The following is an 11,460-nucleotide window of genomic DNA, read 5'->3' on the forward strand; positions in this document are numbered from 1 at the left end:
CTTCAAACAGAGTGACAGCTGTTTTGGCTAATCAAACCCTGCATCAGGGCATGATTACCCGAAACAGCTGTCACTCTGTTTGAAGCATGTGTCTGGCATCTTAGCCTGTTGTTTTATGGATTTTATCACCTGATGGAATAAAGATTGGAAGTTTTCCATATAATGGTGAGTGCTCTCTTACTTCTTCTTCTTTATATTTGACTGAATGTACATTTGTGAACTGAAAATTGCATCACTAGGAAACATTCATCAGACTGTTCTTGCTGGGGTTTCTAGCTATATATGCTAGGAAGTACTTATCACTATATCTTGCTGTTTTATCAGGTTAGTATTAGCAGTTATATAATATTAACAGGTTCTGCAAGTGATAATTTGGACTGTAAATTTGGTCTTATTAAAGAGAATGGAATTAGCAATAATTTGTCCATGGCAAGTATCGGGGCTTAAGAGGATTTAGGCACAACCATATGTATTACCATGAGGATGTACATGTAGATTGTATTTCCGATTTGAGCAGAAAACCTCAGTTATACCCTTTTTAGTGTTATTAGTACAGTATTTTAAATAGAGCATATGCTTTTTTTCCTGTTGTAGCTTAATGATCTGTTGTAACAGAATAATATAAGTTTGTTTGTGTTGCATAGGATATAACAGGTTTATTAAAGTATTGTTATTGTATTTGATACATAGGACTTCAGTAATTCTTCTGGTCCATGTTTATTGCAGTATACCTTGATGATGTATGATTTAACAGATCTTATGACCCTTGGTGATATAAATAACATTTATTGGTTTGCTTATGTGTTTGCCTTATGTGTTATGTGTTTCTACAACTCCCTGCCATCAATAAATAAAAAAAAACACATAAAAGTATAATTTTATGAGGTGCATAGTAAGGCAAAAAATAATATATTGTTTGCATATGTCTTCTAGGGCATTTACAGCTGCATTCATGGTGTGCACATTGAAGAGAAAAGAAAATCTTCCGATTTCAGTTTTACCGCTTCCCAAACCAATATGTTAAAATTACTGAGGTCCTCTAAGAACATGGCTAACTTGACTAATTTAAACCCTTCCCAGTGCAATTCACCAAAAAGGACATCTGATTATATTCCAAGAGGTTCACTGCTGATGGACATGGTCCTGGACAAGGGGAACTTGATCTATTCGGATAACCGACCATTCCAGCAAAAAGAGATTTATCCAGAAAATGCACACGACCTCACCATGTTGGCTGGTAATCGCCATAAAGACAACCTTAACAATTATGTATTCCAGGGCCAACATCCACTCACGCTCAATGAATCCAATCCTAACACAGTTGAGGTTGCTGTCAGTGCAGAACCAAAGGCAAATTCCAGGCCAAGACAACTTTGGAAGAAGTCGGTAGAAACTTTGAGGCAAAATCAAGGTTCAATTAATGAAAATGGGACTGATGAGCCCAAGTTATCAAGTAAAAACCAACGCTTTCTTCCAGAAGATGGACATTTCTCCGATGCCTCTGAAACATCAAGTAGAGCAACCTGTCACGTGGACCATGAAAATAATAGCAAACACCACAAAAGTAAAGATAACTTAAAAAAACGATCTGTATCCAAATACCCAAGAGACTGTAGTGAAGTTGAGTTGTCCTACTTAAAATCCAAACAAGGCACCATTCGGGATCAAATTTACACAATTGATGGTGACAAGGAGCCCAATTTCTTGATAGAGCAGCCCCAGTATAGTGAAAATGCCCCTGTTCAAGAGGAAGGAGATTATCCAGAAGTGTACCAAGATCACAATGACAATTATAGAAAGTCTGAATCCCTACATGGGAATAGGACTCCCATACATAACGAAGATAGTCTTCCAAATAATGACATACAATACAAGATGTTTACTAAGCACTATAGTGTAAAGGACAAAAATGCATCCATGACTGAAGCCAATGACAGATATAGGCAGAATTCTACACACTGCAGGAGCTGTCTGTCAAATGTGCCCAGTTATGCTGGTCACTACACTGCTAGGTCCCCATATAAGTGTGATGATTGCCTACATATAGGAAATCTATATGATATCGATGAAGATCAAATGCTACATGAGGCCCCCAACTCTATGCATTCTGAAGATGTTTATGAGCACAACTGGATTGATAACAATGCTCTACAATTTCAGAAAAAAAACAAGTTGCGGATTCACAGGCAGCATTCTTGTGACAATATAAATAAGATCAGAGAGTCGGACACCGAAAGGCCACCCCGGAGCATAAGTTTGAAAGATAAGGAACGATATCTAGAAGAAAGCCCCTTTGCTAATATTCTTATTGTCCCCCATGAAAAACTATTGGGAAATAAGACTCCTCTTTTTACACAATCTTTAAAGGAAAACAAGAGGAGCAAGTCCCTTTACCCTGACATTACTTCTGAAAACCCATTTCTGCATACTTTTCATGAGAACCAAAAACTGAGTCATGGACGCAGCTCCTCGGACATATATAAACAATCCTCATCATCTAAATCAAGAAACGATAACTATGTAAGATCATCTATTAAATCCACCACTTCATACTCCTCGAGGGATGGACGAATACCCAACGACATGTGTGTTTCAGAGTATGTTATGCCTTATGTCTCAAGCAAGAATAGTCTGTACCCAACTCCAAGGGTTGTAAATTCCTGCAGCAATAGACGTGTATTTAAGAAAATGCCTAGCATTGAATCAGATGTTTAATATGTATGTATTTATGTACCACATGTTATGTTAAAGCCTGCAATTATAGTGTAGCTGCCAACACTTTAGAGGAAATCCATGATCATTAGAAGAGCAGTAATAATTTCTGATTCCATTCATTTCTGTAGGGCTTTTGAGGGGTCTAAGTTCATGTAAGAAAGTTACGGCTTTTGTCACTGGATTTGCCCAGTTTAATTTTTTTGCTCACGAAAGGTTAAAATTTAGGAGACAAAAACGTATACCTGGTACATCAGCTTGATAGCGGTCTTCCAAAAGAGGACACATTGTCATATAGCTGTACTGGTATCATCATTTTATCCAGGAACATATAAAACAGTGCAAACCCTTAATATACATAAAAATTAAAAAAACAACCTTTTGCTACAGTAGGATAAAACAAGCCATGAGAGAGAGAATGATAAAGTCTGATATAATATTGGCAGCTATAATTCGATGTACTTTGCCATCTATGTCACTAGTACTATACTACACTAGAGAGAACACCATATAATGTTATTTCTCATCTTTTTACTAGCAATTGAAGCAATATTGTATGCATGTAGTTTGACACAAAAAATAATGTTTTATGTAAGAATGCATTTGCACAGTCACAAGAGGATGAGTAAAATCAACTTTTACATATTAATCCTATTAAAAAATAGTATTTTATGTCCATAATAGTTGAGCATAATCTTTATATAGAGAGTACTAAAATGGACCGAAAGAGTTTGCCTTTTAAAAGTTATGTTCACGAACGTTACTCTCAAGGTTACTATGTGTCAACATTAGTCTCTTTTTCTTTTTCCAAATTCTAGATTTGTAAACTGGCCATGATAAATTGTCCATTTATTCTTTGTTTTAGTAACTGCCACCATTCATTATGTAATAAAATGATGAAAAAACTCCCATGCCAATGTCATTCGCCACATTACACAGTAGCCTAGGATATCACAAGTATTCCATACTGGTACCTTATGTATATATTTATATATAATTGTATAGGATGCTGAAACACCTACCACAATTGTAGATATATTGGTTCAGTGCATAGCTATATATACTGTATATAGAGATCAGTAAAACTGTAGCACAAAACAGTGCATTTACTTGAGTGTAATAATTTACCATTGATACCGAAATTAACCTCTTGAGCTTTTTTCTCTTATTGTAACAATTATCATCTTTCTTTTTTTAATTATTCTATCCGACTTGTGTTCTTCACATTTCTCGGTGCATGGCCTTTTGCTATTTCTGCATGTCTTCACATTAACTATACAAGATGCTGAGGTAGAGTACAATTAGATTCCAAAACCCGAGTTTTGGAAACGAGAAGATTTGCATAATAAGCATAGAAAAACCTCCAAATATTGCCAAAATGTTTAAATTGCTAATGTTTGATACTGATTATGGGTTAGCCTTATTAAAATGTGTGTTTCAGAATGATACCATTCAATGTCCTTCAGTAAGTCTATTAAAAACATAAGGAAAATCTATACGGGTATCAAGGAAGGATGCAAGTCTATATCTTATGCACATTTTTTTTTTTTTTAAAAGTTTTACTTTGGGATGGAAAGTACAGTATATTTATAGATGTATGAATATCTACAATGTGGATTTCTGTGTTCCACACAGAAGACAAAGAAAGAGAGAACATGAAATACATTGAATTCACATGGACACATTTGAGGTTTTTTTTTTAAAGAAACCTTTATCACGTTCATGTTGCCTAGACCATAAGTCATTGGGTTGGTTCCTAGATATTTCTCCCTGCTTTACTAGCTTTGACTGATACATCTCTCCCTGTTTCAATATAGGAAAGATCTACTAAACAAGGCTGCCATGGCAGGCAGACACTATTGGGGACCACCCAATGACTCAGTGTTCAGTGATTTTGGGCTCCTATAGTTGATTTTTTTGTGTGTGTGAATGATTAGTAAGTAGAAAATGTTGAGAGCTGGAGAATACACAGAGAAAGCAAGAACAGCATATGGGGCCCTTGTCATTGAGTAACCCCCGATCCTCTCAGTCTCTTAAATACAATCTTATAGACAGCATTACACTGCTGTTAAGGTATCAAGTCGGCACTATACCTCTACTGAGCCTCTAATACAGCTGCTCAGGTCTCACATATGACAAATCCATACCTGATCCCATATCTGATCCCGTATACTAAAACAAACAATATCTTAGTTAAGTAATATTATTTAAGGGTTCGATAAACACAGAATAAATAATTAAAAAAAGAAAAATTAGAAACAAATAGATATAGATATATATAGTAAACACTATCTTGGTCAAATCATTGTGTTAAATTCCCACCAAATAAATATGTTCCATCAAAATAAATGTTTTCAATTGAATCAATTTACTGAAACATGAACTCTCCTCTTTTGCACACTTATGCATGCATTAAACAACTTGTGCAAAAACTAGTGCAAACAAGCTGTTCCTTATAGTCATCAATCCCACTGGTTTATTTCTAACCTACAGTGTGATTGTTCGCTATGGTCAGCTTCCCTGTTTTTGTTATGAATAAGACCATACTGTTTAGATAAATGTAACTTTTTTTTAAACTTTGTAGCCATCACAAACATAAAAGCTACTCGACCCATCAGATGGTATTAGTATTCTGTCTACATGTACGCTTTCTTACCAACCTCTATGATTGCATGCATGTGTGCATGAACTCGATTTGGCATGACATAAGGAAACGCAAATTACAATAAAGTAGCCACAATTTCTTCAATATATCAACTCTCCTTAGTGTTAAAGTGGTGAAAAATATTCTAAAAGTGATCTATAAAGTACCTGTAAATTACATATTGAGTTTTGATTGGAATATGGAAAATTATTTCATTAAGAATTGGTGACATCACTAAACTGTTTTATAAGTGAATCCATAGACCACATTCTGATGAATTTCAGTTTCCATAACAATGTCACTGGTTCTTACTGTATTCAGGGCTCATTCTTTTTAGCATTTAGGTTCTTTTCTTTTTACAAAAATGTGGTAAAGGTCCCAAAAAGGTAGGAAAATTAATCATTGACCCAGTGTTTTACAAGTAGGGTTTTCTGGCTTACTGGGGTTCCTTTCACATAGGCCCTTCTGTGAACTACAAGAGAACTGAATGGCAAGATTTACCTCATAAAAGACTCTATGACATGAATTTATGTCAGGATCTTCACATAGATTTAGCAGTTTAACAATTCAACTGATTAACAGACCTGTTATAAGTATAAGTATATGTGATAAGTAGAAAATGAAAAGTTTATGAAAAAAATTCCCTTTCCCTGATTTCCTTTAAAGCAGCAAAATAGTCTTCTGCTGCCAGTTGGACTAATGGAAGAAAGACATATTCTACATGTTAAAATGTTCTTACATTAAGGATTATTAATTATATTCCATAACAGTTATGGAAAGTTAATCAAGAAGCTAAAGTATATACGAACATTTCCATAAACAATATGACTGAAAATGAATGGATGAAAAAAAATATATCTATTAAAAATGTGGTTTTCTTAAGGCCAAACTAGGTTATGTCATAAAGGGGTTAAATACCAATTTCTATGTACTTCAAAATGATCTCTAAAAATATATAATAAATAAAAATAAAATTATATTATTCAATATTTCATTTTATTAAATAATTGTTAATGCCAAAATGTGAGGAGATCTGAGGTCCTAAACATTGAGAGTCCACATAGCTTTCACATAAATTCCAACACCAAATCCATGTAAAAAATAAAATAAAAAACTTGCAGAATGGATTCCTCCATTATAATTAGGTTAAAGGGGTTGCCTGGGGAGCTCAAGATAGCTGAAGCCTTCTACACCCCGGCACTTACTCCTCTCATTCCATGCCTTGGAAGTATTCCTTTAGAGACGTGGAGGGGTGAGTCTAATGGCCATATTACACGGAGCGATAATTTAGCGATGCACATCCGACAACTGACGAACATCTATCGATGTCTATGCAGCACTTACTGCCCGATCATCGGGTCATCTAATAGGTCCAGTAAACGAGCACCCATCTAGCAGATAGGTGCTCGTCTGCAGAAATAATTGGCCCGTGTAATAGGACCCGAAGTCCCGATCATCACACATGCCTTAAACCCCTCCCACATGTAATGTCCACTAGCCGCACAGTGTCTTCGATATTGCGGCCCTCCACATCTTGGAAGTGGAGGGACGATAAAAAACTTTTAGCTTTAGCCGCCTTTTGCTCGTCAGATAAAACTTTTACAAATCACTGGATTTGGCCAATGACCTGATTCTTTCCTCTACTAAGAATTATTCTTTTTTTTTTGCCTGAAGGAGAAACATACCTGACAAATGCTACTTAGAATAAGCCCTTATGATGTTTTCTCATGGCTAAAAATAAGCTTGAAAAAATGGATGCCAATGAAACTTACAAATTGTGACCGAATCAATTTGACTAATTTGGCTTTGACTTGTTCTGTCCTGAAAGCTCTACTTCTATGTAGCATCTATGTTTGTGTATATATCTTTATTGTAGCCCCTTGCTAATGATTACTCAGGGCTGTATAGTAATTTCGTATTCCTCTCTTTTTTTTTCTTTTCCTTTTTCTTTTCATTCATAGATTTTTTTTTTCCTGTAAAAAGCACAGTGGACTTCTGCTTCATCTAATGTGAATAGTGACATAGCTAGGATTTTACCATCCATTGAAGCCACAGATTTTATGTAGTCTAATACGGAATGCCAAATCATTTATTTGCATGGTATTAAATTTCTCCCATTTTGTTTCTTCTCTTCTTTTATGACAGCATCTACTGTGTATGATCATGAAGCATCGATAACTGTATTAAAAGAATAATTTATGAGACATCTAGAACATATTCTGTATAATCTGTGTTAGGTTGGGCACTAAATCCTTCCTCTTACTATTCTTCTCTACTTGTAAACACAGCAGGTTATTCTCATCATTCATTAGACAATGTAATTTTACCCACTGATCTCACAGATCCACTATTGTTTATTACCATATTTTATAATAAACAGTTTGCAAACGTAAAAGGCTTTATAGTATTTGTGTAACATGTTGATACTTGTAAGATATTGACGTATTCAAAGAGGTAACAGCCAAGGGCTTATCCATAAGAGATATAGAAGTAACTGCTGCCCCCAGGCACCGGTGCCTGAGGGGCCCCAAGATCCATGTGTCCTATAAAACACGTTTGTATTATACATGCACATGGTCAGAGGGTTACCTGGCATCCCTTTAAGCAAGGAACATCCCCAGGCTGATACCAATGAGTTACCTTCAGCATTATTCCCAGTGTTGTGCTATTATCACAGGGCACTCTGTTCTGTATAGCGGAGCATGATATGCTATCAGGTAGATGAATTAGTATATTTAGTGGCATATTGAGCAGTTACTTTTGGAAATCCCTTTAAGGGTCCTTCACTTGAGGACATATTGACCCCTAATATGGCCATATTTGTATGTTACGTGATGTAGATGATCTATATAATGTATATAGGTCTATGGATACATCTGGATGTCTACAGTATAAAATTTAGATTTTAAAGAGGTATATATGTTGTCTGTTGTTCCCTAAATAACATGCTATCAATATTACATATAAGTATGACATACACATACTGTATAAGACTTACATCAGGTACATTGCTTTAAGAATTTTACATCAATAGACTGGCAGTGTCGCAGTCCTTTCTTTGAACCGGGTCGTGGTTCCCGCACACGGCATCTGTGTATTCCCTGGCACCGGGCCAGCGTGAAGTCTGGGAGGTAGGCCTGCCCGCCCCAGTGTGATGAAACCCCTCCTCTCTGTGACACGGGCCCATTGATTCTAATGGAGCCACGTCACAGAGGGGAGGACAGAAAGTCACACTGGGGGTGGGCAGGCCATGGTTAAAATAGGACTGCGACACCGGCATTCCCCCGCTCCAGTGCCAGTCTATTGACGTAAAATTCTTTAAGCCATGTACCTGATGGTACATTAGCAGTAAAACTGAATCTTATTAGTGTTCTACTTTAAAGTCTATGGAAAACTGCTGTCCATGAACACATTGGAGCAGAATTATCATCTGCATCCCTGCAGTACACCACGGATATGGCATAGATATTTGCGCAAACCATCCAGATTGCACCAAATGTAACAAGTTGTGGCACATAGCTACTAAGACAAACTTGTTATACTGTGTGCACCATTAAAAAAATAAATAAATCTGCCATGTGTGAAACCAGCCTCACCTAACTAGATGCATCGGTTAGCAGTAAAGATTGGCGTGGGTGGAAAGGGTTGTGGCCTGAAATTTTTTCTGGTTATTAGTGCAGACTGGAAGGACCATTGCCATAGTTTTTTTTACCACAAATTTTTACTTGTTTGGTATTAAAAATCAGCCCCAATTACCTGAATAGGGATGAACTGCAATGCCACAAACAGCCCATAGTCAAGAGGGGCTTTCAAGAAACCAAACAGATCTTGTTTTCATCTCAAGTGCCATTACCATCATGCCTTTCCAATCCTCTCTCAGTCACAGGGGGAGATTTATCAAAGGGTGTAAAATTTAGACTGGTGCAAACTGGCCACAGCAACCAATCACAGCTCCTCTTTCCTTTTACCAGAGCTGGAAACTGAGCTGTGATTGGTTGCTGTGGCCAGTTTGCACCAATCTAAATTGTACACTCTTTGATAAATCTCCCCCATAATGTTTATGTCATATACAGCTTATGGCTGGGTTTACACTATGTATATTTCAGTCATTATTGTGGTCCTCATATTGCAACCAAAACCAGGAGTGGATTGAATACACAGAAAGGCTCTGTTCACACAATGTTGAAATTGAGTGGATGGCCGCCATTTAATGGCAAATATTTGCTGGTACAGTATTTTAAAACAACGGCTGTTATATTGAAATAATGGCAGTTATTTACTGTTATATGGCGGCCATCCACTCAATTTCAACATTGTGTGAACAGATCCTTTCTGTGTTTTTAATCCACTCCTGGTTTTGGTTGCAATATGAGGACCACAATACTGACAGAAATATACGTAGTGTTAACCCAGCCTAAAGGTATAAAGTACAGATTGACTATAAGTTATTTTAATAATTACTTGGGTCCAGAAGACTTAAGTTTATGGCGTTAAAAGCTTTATGTGCTCTGCTTCAAAGAAAATATTATTGGCAACATTGTAGTGATTTTTCTGATAATTTATTGATCACCTTAGAACAGCACCTACAGTCATGTGACCTGTATGACCTGTGGCGCAACAAAATATGCTATTTTATGAAACTATCCAAGCAAATGGATTTGGAAAGGCAGCAAGGAGGTTGTCTGTTTCTACAGTAGCATAACTCATACAGTATTATATTTTCATAGCATAGATAACAGCATAAAATATGAAACATGTTTGGCCCAATGTCCCTATGATAATAAATTGAAAGGGTACAAATGCAGAACGATATAAGACACTAATAAGGGCTTCCTGTATAGTTTATGATGTGCTCTCCGCTGTTTCATTAGAGAAATAGCTCAACTTTCTATAACTCCTAGTGCTGCAACTGAGCATGTGCGACCAGCAAGCTGAAGCTGAACTACAGGTCATAACCCTAAGAGAAGAGCTATAAACAACACATGGCTATGGATGGTAAGGGATTATGTTGAAAATTACTGAATGGATACAATGACTAGACATTAAATATTACTTTGTATCATATATAGAACTATCAAATTGAGCTAGGTTTTATATACTCAGATCAGATATACTCAGATCCTACTTATTCTGCAGTACAATGGATGGCAATTGTTAAATTGTTAACATGTAGCCAAAGTTAACAAAAACAGAAAAAAATGTTTACAGGGAAATTAAAACCCTTTATTAATCACAAAAAAATCATTTTAAAAAATCCCAAGAAAAGGTCTATAGAGCATAAAAAAATAAATAAAACATGGATAAATCACATAAAGCACAGAACTATGGACCCACAAACATCAAAGAAAGAGGCTCCTAAAACACAGAGAAGCTGTGCATACCAGTGAAACATACGTCGGGTCCTGGGGCTCCTGACTCCCTATATACATCTCAGCACTTTTCTGGTTACCTCCCATGTACCACAGGATTTCTGTCTTCCCTATTGGAGGTGTATTGCAGACATATGGTATACACTGCTCGGATTCTTTTTCATTACCTGCTCAGTTGCTTGGATATACCTGTCCAGCTTAGCACTCCTGCACTTTCCAGGCAAATTACCAACAAAGGCATTAACACTTTGGCGTCCAGGGGGAGTACTGTTTGTTTATATTATTGCCAGGTCCAGGGTCTGTGTTTCGGGAACTTCTTTCTTTGCTTTTTGTGGGTCTGTAGTTGTGTGATTTGTCCATGTTTTTATGTATTTTCATGCTGTATAGAGTTTAATTTCCCTATAAACGCTGTTTCTTTTCTTGTTCACTTTTTGTTCTTGTTCTTTTGCAGTGGTAATCCATGCATTTATTCCTTGTTTTTGGAGGAGGGTTTCTTTAGAATTTATACCAAAGTTCTTTTTTTTTTTTTAAAGGTGGCCATACACGTTCAGTAACTGATGGCCAAATGATCATTTAGCCATCAATTTTCTCTCCACAAAACACAATAATGTTCGGCATGGCCGATCAATCCTGTGTTCTCTATGGGGAGGGGTAAGCCTGCTCTGGCTGCAATTCATCTCTCCCATAATGAAGGGGTTGGATTGTGATTTGACATCTAAACCCTATCTTCATCTG

At 36.5% G+C, this 11,460-nt stretch overlaps 1 protein-coding gene across 1 annotated transcript in view; it reads left to right on the forward strand.

Annotated features, from left to right (window-relative positions):
* GRIN2A (glutamate ionotropic receptor NMDA type subunit 2A) overlaps positions 1 to 3,279 on the forward strand; it is a 379,959-nt gene extending 376,680 nt beyond the window's left edge. Inside the window, exon 15 of the mRNA XM_069983674.1 lies at positions 934 to 3,279. Within this exon, the coding sequence (XP_069839775.1) occupies positions 934 to 2,715 (1,782 nt within the window). The 3' untranslated portion in view covers positions 2,716 to 3,279. The remainder of the gene's footprint in view (positions 1 to 933) is intronic.
* The last annotated feature ends 8,181 nt before the right edge of the window (positions 3,280 to 11,460 follow it).

This window comes from Dendropsophus ebraccatus, chromosome 9 (assembly GCF_027789765.1).
Source record: "Dendropsophus ebraccatus isolate aDenEbr1 chromosome 9, aDenEbr1.pat, whole genome shotgun sequence".
NCBI classification, from domain to species: Eukaryota; Metazoa; Chordata; class Amphibia; order Anura; family Hylidae; genus Dendropsophus; species Dendropsophus ebraccatus.